Raw genomic sequence first — 16,121 nt, 5'->3', positions numbered from 1 at the left:
GGTTCAACACGCACATGAACACCCATCAATTAAAACACATTTGAACACAAACGGAATCTGTTGTCTTGTTTTATTGAGTATATTGTTGACCCATATTGTGGTTGCAGTACATGCGTTTTCATGAAAATGCTTGTCAGGCCCGGTTGCACAAAACCTGTCATTTCCCCTTGCCTAAGGGAATTGGTGTTACATAGTGTCCCTCAAACGTTTTCCTTAGGTAAAGGCATGGTTTTATAATAGTTTGAAGGCATGTATTGTATGGCAAAAATTGTCTGGGTACCATGGAGACAACCTAATTCACTGACAAAGTCTGAGATTGCGTTTTTTGGGAAGGAGATTAAACTAAAACTTCTACATTCAATACATGATAAAGAAATTGATTCAGAAGATAATTTAATGTATTACTCAACCTCTATTAATTTCTAGCACGTCAAGCTAATTTATAGAGTAGGTAGCTTGTTTGCCAGCTAGCTGTGTAGCCATGGATTGTGCACCTTCCATTGTTTAGCTAAGTAGCAAGCTAGCTAGATGATGTTTTCCTTTTGTAACCAGAGCAAATTAAAGCAATATTCTCATCCACAAATATGAACGTGGCCAGGGGTGTCAGAAGACTTATTTATATCTTCCTCTTATTCACAATGTGGCTGCAAATGTCTTGTGTGAGGAGGGCAAAGATATAGATTTAATATAATAAGTGTATGGGTAGGTGCGATAATCAGGGTCCCAAGCTAAAAGTCACGTTGGTGGTTTCTGGTCAGGCACGGTCAGAGATGCCTACTTTACTTAAAATAATAATAATGGTCCCTCCATGTTCCGATCAGTCCTGACTAGGGCCCAGAGTTTTTCCTGATAAAATAACCTGACCAGAAAACACGTTAGGACCTGGTCAGGACCTCAATGGTTACAGTGTGCACTCGATTTTCATCCTACCATACATATAATTAGAATGATTAATTCTTATCTTGTCATAATAATCAGGGAGAGGGGAGAAAAATCAACAGACACTGCGGCCCTCAAGGACAAATTGAGACGGGACACAAGAACCCTATGCTATTGTATTGGTCGCATTGGTCCCATCACTTCTTCGCCGCCTTGGGTGCATTGGGTGTGTTGAATTTGAAAAATATAATGTCTCCGTCCTCCACGATGTAGTTCCTGCCCAGCTGCCTGTACTTCCCAGCAGCCTATGGGACAAATCAAACCAGAAAAAAATTAATTTACATTATACAAAGTAATTTAGCAAGATAAGTTAATGTCACGTGCACAAGTACATTGAAATGCCTTTCTTGCAAACTAAACCCAACAATGCAGTGATCAATATCAATGTAGCACTAACAGATAAAGGTAGAACAAATACAAATAAGAACACAAGAAAGTAAGAAGCTATATACAGGGTCAGTTCCAATACCATACTTACAATGTGCAGGGAAACTGGAGCGATAGAGGTAGATAAGTATATGGGTAAGGTGACTAGGCATCAGGATGTATGATAGAGTAGCATCAGCGTAAATTAATATTATATTTGTGTGTGTATAGAGTCAGTATAAAAATGTGTGTGAATGTTGTATGTTGGAGTGTCAGTGTGTGTGAGTATGTAGAGTCCTGAGAGTGTGCATAGGAATAAATACAAGGGTGCCTACTTCACGACTACGCATGTGTGTGGACCATTAAGTCCTTAGTGACTTGGACCCTGAGGAACTTGAAGCTCTTGACCCGCTCCACTGCAGCCCTGTCGATGGGGGCATACTTGCGCTCGAGTCAGAATAACATTTGTTGTTGATGAAGAGGCACACCTCTTCCCCCTATCAATTTTCCTGAATCTACTGTCCTGTCCTCTCTGCGAATGGAGAATTCATTGAGTTGGATAGCCATGGGGGGTATCTTGTCCAAAAAGCAATGTTTCAGAAAAGTAGAAAATATTGCAGTTACAAGAGACTCGTTAAGTAGCAAATCCGCAATCAAAATGTCATTAATTTTATTATCAAGTGACTGTACATTGGCCAACAGAATAGAGGGAAGAGGTGGCCGCTTTTCCTTTCACCTTAATCCCAACCAGGATTCCCCCTCTGTAAAGCCGACATTTCCTCTTGGATACCCGGACAATTGGGGCGGAATTACATTAAGAGCCCACAAAGTTGAAGCCGGAATTGGGCTAAGTAACTGCTGATATGATGTTCAAAAGTTATTGTCGGTTATAAGAAATGACAACGGATACATTTCGTGAAAATAAAGGAAAAATAAACGGCAATAGTCACAAAATAACAATGTTGGGTCAGAGCTCGCAAAACGGCGGCCATCCAGTACAGTGCCATCTTTATCAGATGGTCTTATCCAGATAAGATTAGACAAAAAAAACTTTTGACAAGTACTTATGCCATCACACACACCTTGACAGCATTCTCGGTGCCCTCTTCTTTGAAGTCCTGGAACTTCATGACCTCTGCCATGATGAAACCTTTCTCAAAGTCAGTGTGGATCTTCCCTGCCGCCTGGGGCGCCTTGCTGCCTTTCTGTAGGACAGAGAGGAGTAATACATAACGCTGTGATAGTCACACCCACACCTCATTGTGGGAGAGAGATAACAAAACTGTGTCTCTTACCCTGACAGTCCACGCTCTAACCTCGTCTGGTCCCGCTGTGAAGAAATATTCCAACTGCAGAGCTGCATAGCCCGTCTTAATGATCTTAGTCAGTACACTGCAATACACACACATACACAGTTAATAAGTTAACCGCTTAAAATGTGTTCATTGTGTGTTTGATCTGTCCGTGTGTGTACCTCTGAGTCTTCGCCTCCTCACAGTATTTGTCCTTCTCCTCGTCGGTCATGTCCTGTAGTTTGGCCTCAAGTCCTCCACTCACTGGTATGACCATAGCCCCTGGGTCATGGGCATCGACCCACTCCTTAATCTTAATCAGCCTGGGAGAGAATGCATATTTAAGAGAAAACAATCCTATGTATATACATAGAGAAAAGATCCTCTACATTAGAAAAAGAAAGTTGATTTTTGATTGAAGTTGCTCTTTAATAAACCAAACAGTCAGGGTTTTTTGCACATACAAAACTGTCAGTGTTTCTTTTGCACAAAATGCCACAATCACAAAATAAACCCCTACTGCAAGTAAAGTTCAGACCCTCAACAAGTAGCATTTCAGCTCCTCAGATAATGGTTGCCAGGCATCACAACCCAAATAACATAAGATTTAGAAAGCAGGAATAAGGAATTAAGAAAGAGAACCCACTGACCACTTGTTCTTTTTCCTGATGTAGTCCTTCTCTGAGAGGTTGACCAGGTAGATCATGGGCTTGGAGGTGAGGAACAGGTATTTGTTCAGCACATCTATCTGCATAAACACACACACACACTGGGTTAGATGTGTGTGTGCTGGTATACAGGCCCCTGCAACTAATGGTACTCTGCTCTCTGTCTTTTGTGAGCACACACACATAGTCGTACCTCCTTCTCGTTCCAGTCATTGTAGAAGCGGACGTGTTTCTTCTCCTCTGAAATCCAGTTCTTTACCTTCAACATGATGTCCTGAGTGAGGTATGAGGGAAGAAGGGAACAAGAGAAGGGAATGAAAGGAGAGAATATGAGTAAACAAATGCTGAATTCTGATTTTATCTGTGGCCCCTTCTCCCTAGGCACGCCTGTGGGTCTCAAAAGATCTATGAGAGGGCATGGGAAAGTGTTTCAAGTGCTTGAATCAAGCCCACTCACACAGCTTCAGACCTCAGTCTCAGACCCAATAGGGCACTGATCAACCACCCCACACACACACACACACACTCTACTCACGTATTCAGGTTTGAGTTTCTTGTCTCCTCCTCTGACAGCGGTCTTCTCCAACTTATCTATGATTGGTCCAAGAGACTCCTCATCTTTCAGCCGTAGCTCCTCATGGATTATCTCAATGTCCCTCACTGGGTCCACATTACCCTCCACATGGATGATGTCCTCATCCTCAAACGCACCTACACACACAGAAACACTCAATTATGTCCAGGTTACACCATGGTGCTAGACTTCACAAAGCTGATAAAATAGGAATTGAGTATATTGTTGTTGTTGTGCATGCACATCTGAACTGTGCTAGCATCGAGTAGGTGTGAGTGCCCTATTGATTAGAATGGAAGCTTCCCATGCTTGCGGTTTTAATGCGAAATGTATACCAGGATTACAGTGTGTGATTGAGTGCATGTGTGTGAGTGCGTTTCTGCGAGTGTGTGTTAAACTCACGTGTCATGTGGAAGATGCCATCGCAGGCACTAATGTGAGACAGGAAGGCGTTGCCCAGTCCTTGTCCAGCGTGAGCACCTTTCACCAGCCCAGCTATGTCCACCACATTTAGAAACGCTGGGACTTTACTGTCCAATGAGAAAGAGACGGAGAAGTTACACACAAACTTGATGTACAAACTTGATGTACAGAGTGTTTACTCATACACACATTTCCAAGGCTTGTGGAAGGTGCAGAAGTAGTTGTAACGTTCTACATGAATGGGCACTCTGCTCACACACACAACTCTACCTGAGGGGCTTGTGGAAGGTGCAGAGGTAGTCATAGCGTTCGTCAGGGATGGGTACTCTGCTCTCGTTGGGGTCGATGGTGCAGAAGGGAAAATTCTCTGCTGCGGCCTGGCTCTTGGTCAGCACATTGAAGAATGTTGACTTCCTGTAGACAAAAATTACGAGACAAAGTCTGTCACTATTCTACAGCCCAAGACATCTGCATGGTAGGGTCTACTGAACAACAAAAGCAGATACATTTGTCTGAATTGCACTGTAGTGACATGCAGCCACCACAGTTGCTGGAAAGCCAGAACAGTACAGGTTGGGTTGGCCCTAGGGTTGCAAAGGGTCGGAAACTTTCCTGTAAATTTCCGGAAATTGTCCATGGGAAGTTAAGCCTGGGAATTTTGGGAATTTGAACTACATCATCATTTAACTACATGACCTGGAGCCAAACCCAATGACTCCAGGTTACCTATAAGTCTTTGCTAGGTAAAGCCCCGCCTTATCTCAGCTCACTGGTCACCATAGCAGCACCCACCTGTAGCACACGCTCCAGCAGGTATATTTCACTGGTCACCCCCAAAACCAATTCCTCTTTGGCCGCCTTTCCTTCCAGTTCTCTGCTGCCAATGACTGGAACGAACTGCAAAAATCACTGAAGCTGGAGACTCATATCTCCCTCACTAGCTTTAAGCACCAGCTGTCAGAGCAACTCACAGATCACTGCACCTGTACATAGCCCATCTGTAAATAGCCCTTCCAACTACGTCATCCCCATACTGTTATTTATTTTGCTCCTTTGCACCCCAGTACCTCTACTTGCACATTCAACTTCTGCACATCTATCTCTCCAGTGTTTAATTGCTAAATTGTAATTATTTCGCCACTATGGCCTATTTATTGCCTTACCTCCTTACTTAATTTGCACACACTGTATATAGACTTTTCTATTGTGTTATTGACTGTACGTTTGTTTATTCCATGTGTAACTCTGTGTTGTTGTTTGTGTTGCACTGCTTTGCTTTATCTTGGCCAGGTCGCAGTTGCAAATGAGAACTTGTTCTCAACTGGCCTACCTGTTTAAATAAAGGTGAAATAAAATAAAAAATGTAAAAGCATGCAACAGGCCAACAGACCAATACAAGGGTTGAAGAATTGGTGGCCATCAGGGCAATTTTGAGGATTTTTGAGCCTGACAACGAGCCAACCTCAACAAGGTTGGAAAGTGACAGTGAAGATGAGGCCTCAGAGTCTGATGTTCAATAGGTGGACATTGAGGAGGTCCAGGGAGAAGACATGGAAGCCTGAGAGGAAGACAACCAAAGCTTTAGTTTCTAGACTATCATTTTACAGATGTATGTTGAAAATGTTTTTGGGAAATGCGATGGATCATTGGGGATCATTCAATATTCCCTTTTGTTTTTCAGTGAAATCATCCCATGTGAAAAGTCAACTCATTTAATTAAAGTTCAATTCATAACTAAATAGTTAATTTTATTTCTATTGGAAGGATTTAATCATTTGCAATTATGTCTACTTATGATAAGGTAAAAGGTGTATGTTTCTGTCTCCTTATGATATGGTAAATATATCCAATGCAAAAAACATCTACATTTAAATGGTATTAATATTCATTTGCATACATTTCCGTTAATTCCCCTACTTAGTACCCTCATGTATTCCCTGTTTACTCCCGACTGCGTTGCCAAACGCGACTCCAACACCATCATTAAGTTTGCTGACGACACAACAGTGGTAGGCCTGATCACCGACAACAGCCTATAGGGAGGTGGTCAGAGAACTGGCAGTGTGGTGCCAGGACAACAAACTCTCCCTAAATGTGAGCAAGACAAAGGAGCTGATCGTGGACTACAGGAAAAGGTGGGTGGGTTGAGAGTTAAGTTCCTTGGTGGCCACATCACCAACAAACTATCATGGTCCAAACACACCAAGACAGTCATGAAGAAGGCACCACATAACCTTTTCCCCCTCAGGAGACTGAAAAGATTTGTCATGGGTCCCTAGATTCTCACAAGGTTCTACAGCTGCACCATCGAGAGCATCTTGACCGGTTGCATCACCGCCTGGTATGGCAACTGCTCGGCATCTGACAGTAAGGTGCTACATAGGGTAGTGTGAACAGCCCAGTGCATCACATGGGGCCAAGCTGCCTGCCATCCAGGACCTATATAATAGGCGGTGTCAGAGGAAGGACAGAAAATTGGCAGAGACTCCAGTCACCCAAGTTATAGACTTTTCTCTGCTACCGCACTGCAAGCGGTACCGGAACGCCAAGTCATGGACCAAAAGGCTCCTCAACAGCTACTCGCTGTTTGTTTGTTACCTATGCATAGTCACTTTACCACAACCTACATGCACAGATTACCTCAACTAGCCTGTACCCCCGCACACTGACTTGGTGCCCTCTGTATATAGCCGGTGCCCCCTGTATATAGCCTCGTTATTGTAATTCTTATTGTGTTACTTTTATTATAATTTTTTTTTTGCCTACTTGGTAAATATTTTCTTCTTGAACAACTGTTGGTTAAGGGCTTGTAAGTAAGTATTTCACGGTAAAATCTACACATGTTGTATTCGGCACATGTAGCAAATAAAGTTTGATTTGATTTTCCCACAGAAAGTCTCCATCTCTGAATATTCCAAAATGTGCAATCCTAGTTGGCCCTATAGTGTGAATTGTGCTAATGATTCTCCAAAACCCTACCTTTACAACTATGGGAAACTACTAAATTGTAGTCATGTCCATACCCAACATTCGGCAATCCCACAATCCCAATCTTCAAAGAAGTCCCGAAGCGTCCAATCAGCGGTGGTTGTTTTGGTCCTTCTCCCTTCTTTGGAGGCATCTGCAACAGCAACAAAACATTTAGAAACAGAAATTAAACACTTCATGCTCTTGAACCAAACAACTAAATTATGGGACATGCTTAATATCAACATTACATTTTTACATGGCTGACAACTCTATCAGACTCAGCTCTCACACCCCAGGGGTCAATTTCAGAAACCGTGTGCATATTGTTCCCTTTTACTCTGACAACGACATGTCACTATTTTTTGTACTGATTACAATGGTTTACTACACTACCAAGGCTGGGTTCGCATAACATGCAAGGCTGGGTTTGCAATGCCACACAGTTGCCTTGAATTAGACCACATCGTGTGTAGTTGCGTCTGGAATACTGCTGGCAAAGAGTACAGACAGCAATCTATACCCTGCGATGACTTGTCACATAGTTACCTAGCTGACAGTTATTTACCTCGGATAACTTCCCGGTTTCATATCGCTGACTCAACGCCTACTAGCTACTCGAGTTGACACAAACGACAACCTAATTTGAAAAGACAGACTTGCTAGTTGGCACAGCTAACCAACTGCATAGCTAGAAGACAGCTAACTAGCAAACAGGCTAAAACACATGTGGAGAAGCTAGCTAGCTAGTAAGGAACGGTCCCATTCATTCTGCTTGTCAGCATGCTAGCTAGCCAACTAGCTAGCTATGTCAAGTAACGTTATTGTTTATTAAAATAAAACGAAACACATCGCAAGGACGAATATATAACCAAACAAGCATGTCTTTAACGAGCTATATGTTCATATCACCTTGATTCGGTTTATTTTTGTTCGGCTATCTACGAAAATAGATTTGGTTGGAATATGTTCACACTGCTCCACATCTAGCGAAACTAGAAAAGGGTCGTCACTAGTTCCCACAGCCACGAAGTCATAACCCCTCCTAATTGTTCCAATTAATTTCCTTAAAATGTGATTTTCAACCGAACCTTAGCAGTGTGGTTACCCTTATGCCTAAACTTAAATTAAGACCAAAAATACATTTTTTGTTTTCATTCTTTTTTTTTACAATATGGCCAATTTGACTTTGTGGCTGTGCTATATAATGAAACCCTAGAAAAGAGACAGCATATCGGAAGTGTTTTGTGTCTCAGCATTCTCATTGGACGAAACCTTATAACACGTAAAGCGCTGCACGTTTGCAGTGTGACGTAATTGATTCAATATCAATCAGCCAGCGCGGTGGCGGTAATGCAATGTAATATTGGATGCCAACCGCCGCTAAACCCCAACGAAGAAGAAGATCACCCCGGGCGGTTTCCACCATTGACACCCAAACGAGGCCAGATATACCTCATCTATTTCACTTGCTTTGGCAACGTAAACATGTTTCCCATTCCAATAAAGCCCTTTGAATTGAATTTATCATTTTGAGGAGATGGGGAAATGGGAGTGAATGGCGCCAGCTCAGAAACCCAACATTAGCTAAGCAACCTCTTGACGTAGCATGACAACGTGAACGCGATTGGTCAACAGTCTGCTAAGTGGGGGCGTTAAACGTTCCCCCATTAATTGGCCAATGGCATTCGTACCTCTTCCTTTCTCTAATATTAAATTAATTTCTATAGGCTTTATTGGCATAGGAAACAAATGTTTACATTGCCAAAGCAAGTGAAATACACAAACAAAAGTGAAAAAAACAAAACATGAACAGTAAACAGTCACACAATTTTAAAAGGAATAGAGACATTTGAAATGTCATATTATGGCTATGTACACTGTTGTAACGATGTGCAAATAGTTACATTACAAAAGGGCAAATAAATAAACATATATCTGACAAGGCTTTCTGAATGTTTCGGCGCCTAAAAACGGTTCATTCATCTGAGCGTCATTATCTGTTCACAATGAACATTAGGGACATCTGCTGGTCAACGATAAATAGCACCGTGTGATTATCATATTGACATTTTATATCTCCACTGTTCATCAGAACTCCGTTGCGCAGCGGTAAATTATTGGCTTTAGTAGCCTAAAATCAGTTGGAATACCAGGTTCGCATTTTACATCATGCTTCCCTTTTTGTCTTCAAGTTTACTATACTGAACAAAAATATAAACGCAACATGCAACAATTTCAAATATTTTACTGAGTTACAGGTCATATGAGGAAATCAGTCAAATGAAATAAATGAATTGTGCCCTAATCTATGGATTTCATGACTGGGATACCAAAATGCATCTGTTGGTCACAGATTTTTTTTTCTTTTGGAAAAGTTTTATAAACACATTTCCTTTAAAAACAGCTCATTAATTTTTTACATCATTTCATACACATAAAAACGGCAACAAAGCATGAAACACAGCATTTGAAAGTTACATTTCAATTTGTTAAAAAGTACATCCAAGTACAGCCTCTCCTTCCAGTTCTCTGCTGCCAATGACTGGAACGAACTACAAAAATCTCTGAAACTGGAAACACTTATCTCCCTCACTAGCTTTAAGCACCAACTGTCAGAGCAGCTCACAGATTACTGCACCTGTACATAGCCCACCTATAATTTAGCCCAAACAACTACCTCTTTCCCAACTGTATTTCATTTATTTATTTATTTTGCTCCTTTGCACCCCATTATTTTTATTTCTACTTTGCACATTCTTCCATTGCAAAACGACCATTCCAGTGTTTTACTTGCTATATTGTATTTACTTCGCCACCATGGCCTTTTTGCCTTTACCTCCCTTCTCACCTCATTTGCTCACATTGTATATAGACTTGTTTATACTGTATTATTGACTGTATGTTTGTTTTACTCCATGTGTTACTCTGTGTCGTTGTATCTGTCGAACTGCTTTGCTTTATCTTGGCCAGGTCGCAATTGTAAAAGAGAACTTGTTCTCAACTTGCCTACCTGATTAAATAAAGGTAAAATAAATAAATAAAAAACATGTTGTTAAAATCAATGAAAACAACCATGAATAAGAAGTGCTTTCCTTGTAAACATCAAATCTGTAAATGCCATTTAAAATGTGTACTAATGATCTAACAAAGGTAAAACATTTTTAAGACATGAAAAACATGTTAAAAAGTCACTTTGTTAAAAAGCTGTCTTCAGTCCCTTGTACAGGAGCGGGGTGAGTCCTTATCAAACTCGCCTCATCCTGCTCCTCTGAAAAATTACCTTCCCGTCCTTCGGGGCCCAGAGGAGATCCATCCCCTAGGCGCATCGCCCTAGGCGCCGCAGCGCTGTCAGGCCGTGGCCGGCGGGTCCTAGGGTGTTGTGGGGGACCCTTCGCCTGGGGTCGAGGCCCCCTTCCTTCAGTACCACCCCAGGGCTTCCGTAGCTATCATGGCCACTGCCTGGGGGTGGTCTCTACGCTTTTCCCTACCAGCAGGTTACAGGAGGACCACAGTGCTTCCTGTTGGTCACAGATACCTTTAAAAAAGGCTGAGGTGGGGATCAGAAAAACAGTCAGTATCTGGTGTGACCTCATGTGGTCAGATGACACGGATGCTACACTACAGAACGGTTTTACTAGCACAGACTGGAATATGTTCCCGGGATTCATCCAATGGCATTAAGGAATACACCACCTCAGTCATCGGCTTCATCAATAAGTACATCGATGAAGATGTCCCCACAGTGACTGTACGTACATATCCCAACCAGAAGCCATGGATTACAGGCAACATCTGCATCGAGCTAAAGGCTAGTACTGCCGCTTTCAAGGAGCGGGAGACTAATCTCAACGCTTATAAGAAATGCTGCTATGCCCTCAGACAAACCATCAAACAAGCAAAGCGTCAATACAGGATTAAGATTGAATCCTACTACACCAGCTCTGAAGCTCGTCGGACGTGGCAGGGCTTGAAAACTATTACGGACTACAAAGGGAAACCCAGACACGAGCTGCCCAGTGACGCTAACCTACCAGACAAGCTAAATGCCTTTTGTGCTTGCTTCGAGGCAAGCAACACTGAAGCATGCACGAGAGCACCAGCTGTTATGGATGACTGTGTGATAATGCTGTTGAGAACAAAACCCTTAAACAGGTCAACATTCACAAAACTGCTGGGCCAGACGGATTACCAGGACGTGTACTGCGAGCATGCGCTGACCAACTAGCAAGTGTCTTCACTGACATTTTCAACCTCTCACTGACTGAGTCTGTAATACCTACCTGTTTCGAGCAGACCACCATAACTTGCCTAAATGATTACCGCCCCGTGGCACTCACGTCGGTAGCCATGAAGGGCTTTGAAAGTCTGTTCATGGCTCACATCAACAGCATCCTCCCGGACACCCTAGACCCACTCCAATTTGCATACCATCCCAACAGATCCACAGATGATGCAATCGCACTCCACACTGCCCTTTCTTACCTGGACAAAAGGAACACCTATGTGAGAATTCTGTTCATTGACTACAGCTCAGCGTTCAACACCATAGTGCCCACGAAGCTCATCACTAAGCTAAGGACTCTGGGACTAAACACCTCCCTCTGCAACTGGATCCTGGACTTCCTGATGGGCCGCCCCCAGGTAGTAGTGCAACAACATGTCTGCCACGCTGATCCTTAACACTGGGGCCCCACAGGGGTGTGTACTTAGTCCCCTCCTGTATTCCCTGTTCACCCACGACTGCGTGGCCAAACACGACTCCAACACCATCATTAAGTTTGCTGACGACACAACAGTGGTAGGCCTGATCAACGACAACAGCCTATAGGGAGGAGGTCAGAGAACTGTCAGTGTGGTGCCAGGACAACAAACTCTCCCTAAATGTGAACAAGACAAAGGAGCTGATCGTGGACTACAGGAAAAGGTGGGCCGCATAGGCCCCCATTAACATCGGCGGGGCTCTAGTGGAGCGGGTTGATTGTTCATTTCCTTGGTGGCCACATCACCAATGAGCTATCATGGTCCAAACATACCAAGACAGTCGTGAAGAGGGCAGTGCGAACGGCCCAGTACATTATTGGGGCTAAGCTTCCTGCCATCCAGGACCTATACAATAGGCGGTGTCAGAGGAAAGCCCATAAAATTGTCAGAGACTCCAGTCACCCGAGTTATAGACTGTTTTCTCTGATACCGCACGGCAAGCAGTACCGGAACGCCAAGTCTAGTACCAAAAGGCTCCTCAACAGCTTCTACCCACAAGCCATAAGACTGCTGACCAATTCATAAAATCGCCACCGGACAATTTACATTGACCCCCCCCCACACACACACATTTTGTACACTGCTGCTACTCGCTGTTTGTTTGTTACCTATGCATTGCCACTTCGCCCCCACCTACATGTACAGATTACCTCAACTAGCCTGTACCCTGCACACTGACTCGGTACCAGTGCCCCCTGTACAGTGGGGCAAAAAAGTATTTAGTCAGCCACCAATTGTGCAAGTTCTCCCACTTAAAAAGATGAGAGAGGCCTGTAATTTTCATCATAGTTACATTTCAACTATGACAGACAAAATTAGAAAAAAAATCTGGAAAATCACATTGTAGGATTTTTAATGAATTTATTTGCAAATTATGGTGGAAAATAAGTATTTGGTCAATAACAAAAGTTTATCTCAATACTTTGTTATATACCCTTTGTTGGCATTGACAGAGGTACATTTTTTTCTGTAAGTATTCACAAGGTTTTATCACACTGTTACTGGTATTTTGGCCCATTCCTCCATGCAGATCTCCTCTAGAGCAGTGATGTTTGGTGGCTGACTAAATACTTTTTTGCCCTACTGTATATAGCCTTGTTATTGTAATTCTATTGTAAATTTTTTCTTCCTCTTGAACTACACTGTTGCTTAAGGGCTTGTAAGTAAGCATTTCACGGTAAAGTCTACACTTGTTGTATTCGGCGCATGTGACAAATAAAGTTTGATTTGATTTGATTTTGATTTGATGCAGTGCGATACATTTCCTTTACATAGATTTGATCAGGCTGTTGATTGTGGCCTGTGGAATGTTGTCCCACTCCTCTTCAATTTCTGTGCAAAGTTGCTGGATATTGGCAGGAACTTGAACATACTGTTGTACACGTAGATCCAGAGCATCCCAAACGTGCACAATGGGTGACATGTCTGCTGAGTATGCAGGCCATGGAAGAAATGGGACATTTTCAGCTTCCAGGAATTGTGTACAGATAGATCCTTGGGACATGGGGCCTGGCATCATCATGCTGAAGCATGAGGTGATGGTGATGAATGGCACGACAATGGGCCTCAGAATCCCGTCAAGACATCTCCATGCATTCAAATTGTCATCGATAAAATGCAATTGTGTTTGTTGTCCATAGTTTATGCCTGCTCATACCATAACCCCACCGCCACCATGTGACACTCTATTCACAATGTTGAACGTTGGAACGTTGACGTCAGCAAACCGCTTGCCCACATAACACCATACACATGGTCTACGGTTGTGAGGCCTGTTGGAGGTTCTGACAAATTCTCTAAAATGACGTTGGAGGCGGTAGAGAAATTAACATTAAATTATCTTTCTACAGCTCTGGTGGACATTCCTGCAGTCAGCATGCCAATTGCAGTCTCTCTCGAAACTTGAGACATCTGTGGCATTGTGTTGTGTGACAAAACTGCACATTTTATAGTGGCCTTTTATTGTCCCCAGCACAAGGTGCACATGTGTAATGATCGTGCTGTTTAATCAGCTTCTTGATGTGCCACACATGTCAGGTGGATGGATTATCTTGGCAAAGGATAAATGTTCACTAACAGGGATGTAAACAAATTTGTGAACAAAATGAGATAAACACTTTTTTTCCCCCATATTGAACATTTCTGGGATCTTTTATTTCAGCTCATGAAGCATGGGACCAACACTTTACATGTTGCGTTTATATTTTTGTTCAGTATAATTAAAATGAGTAAAACAGACATTCCCATTCGAAACAGTGTTGGTTTGGGTGAACAGCAAGTATTCTCTTTTCACAACACCTGTTATCCTTGTATGTGCATTCTGAGATGAAGACCCCACAAAAATGACCCAATGATTTTCTTCGAACTTGGAGACACAATTATATTGAGCCTGAGAAATCTCCCCCCTCACCCCCAAAGCTGTGCACCTTTTATAGCCATGGTTAAGGGCCTATGCCTCTTCTAGTAATTGTAATTCAATGGTCTATTCAATATCTGTACATACTTTTCAGGGTGCTTTTCATGTGTCAACATCAAAACCACCCAACCTCAGCGCTCTTGCTATTGTAGTGAAACTGTTGGCCTGGTTGCATGGCCGCCTTCCAGACGTTCTTTGGGACCATAACATTCGAGCCTCTTCAAAACATGAAAAATACAGTCAGATGCTGTAAAATAGTAGAAAGCACTGTAAATACATCCTCTGTATTTAAAATATTCATACTAATTAATACAATGCCTTGTCCGCGGTGGCGGCTCTGGCGCGGGACTTGGACCCCACTTCACCACAATTTTTGTCCGCCTCCTCAACCACCCCCGTGGCCTCTTATGAGCAGCGACCCTTGCCGCCGACCTCCGACTGGGGACCCTAGCCATGGGTCCCGAATGGACAGGAGAATCCGGGAGACTCCTGCAGCGCCAGACAGGCGGGGGACTCCGGCAGCACCGGACAGGCAGGAGACTGGCTGTGCCCAGCCATGAGGAGACTGGCTGTGCCCAGGGTCCTTGGTCGTCCAGAATCTCCTCCCATGTCCAGGAGTCCTGTGTACTTTACCGCTGCTGCTGCTGCCCTTTACCACGCTGCTTGGTCCTTTGTTGGTGGGTGTTTCTGTAACGGCATTATTCCTCCTCTTCTGAGGAGGAGAAGCGAGAAGGATCGGAGGACCAATGCGCAGCGTGGTAAGTGTCCATAACGTTTATTTACTGACATAAACTGAACACTACAAAACAATAAACATGAAACGAACGAAATCAAAACAGTACCGTGTGGCAACAAACACTCACACCGAAACAAACACCCACAACTCAAAAGTGAAACCCAGGCTACCTAAGTATGATTCTCAATCAGAGACAACTAACGACACCTGCCTCTGATTGAGAACCATACTAGGCTGAACTCAAAACCCCAACATAGAAAAACACACATAGACTGCCCACCCCAACTCACACCCTGTCCATACTAAATAAAGACAAAATAAAGGAAATAAAGGTCAGAACGTGACAGACATAGACATATCTGATATTGGCAGAAAGCTTAAATTCTTGTTAAACTAACTGCACTCTCCAATTAACAGTAGTTATTACAGTGAAATAATACCATGATATTGTTTGAGGAGAGTGCACAGTTATGAACTTGAAAATGTATTAATAAACCAATTAGGCACATTTTGAACAGAAATGCAATGGTTCATTCGATCAGTCTAAAACTTTGCACATACACTGCTGCCATCTATTGGCCAAAATCTAAATCACACCTGGGCTGGAATAGTACATTATGGCCTTTCTCTTGCATTTCAAAGATGATGGTACAAAAAAACACGTTTTTTTTCCATTGTATTATCTTTTACCAGATCTAATGTGTTATATTATCGTGCATTTTTTTCACATTTCCACAAACTTCTAAGTGTTTCCTTTCAAATGGTATCAAGAATAAGCATATCCTTGCTTCAGGTCCTGAGCAACAGGCAATCTTTTTAGGCCGAAAATTGAAAAAAAGGGGAGGTCCTTAACAGTCTTCATTTGAATTCAACTTTACTAATAACAAGAGGGTTTTGTGTTGAAGCATATTTCTTCCTATTTATGAAATAAGAGGTAGGTTTACCTGTTTAACAGACTGCTGCTATATTCGTAGAT

The 16,121-nt window shown here is 42.7% G+C and overlaps 1 protein-coding gene across 1 annotated transcript; it reads right to left on the bottom strand.

The window, feature by feature from the left end:
• Window positions 1-53: 53 nt before the first annotated feature.
• On the bottom strand, window positions 54-8,405 carry LOC112253712 (obg-like ATPase 1). Its single transcript, XM_024425671.2, has 11 exons — window positions 8,142-8,405; window positions 7,286-7,383; window positions 4,533-4,676; window positions 4,242-4,369; window positions 3,801-3,976; window positions 3,459-3,539; window positions 3,248-3,345; window positions 2,780-2,920; window positions 2,601-2,697; window positions 2,388-2,510; window positions 54-1,184 (listed from the first exon to the last, which is right to left on the bottom strand). Exons 2-11 carry the CDS (start codon window positions 7,381-7,383, stop codon window positions 1,077-1,079), a joined length of 1,194 nt encoding a protein of 397 aa, XP_024281439.1. The 5' UTR covers window positions 8,142-8,405; the 3' UTR covers window positions 54-1,076.
• Window positions 8,406-16,121: the final 7,716 nt, after the last annotated feature.

Source organism: Oncorhynchus tshawytscha, linkage group LG07 (genome assembly GCF_018296145.1).
Source record: "Oncorhynchus tshawytscha isolate Ot180627B linkage group LG07, Otsh_v2.0, whole genome shotgun sequence".
In the NCBI taxonomy this organism is placed as follows: domain Eukaryota; kingdom Metazoa; phylum Chordata; class Actinopteri; order Salmoniformes; family Salmonidae; genus Oncorhynchus; species Oncorhynchus tshawytscha.
Note: the sequence above shows the minus strand (reverse complement) of the source record. Positions and strands in the feature narration are given on the sequence as shown.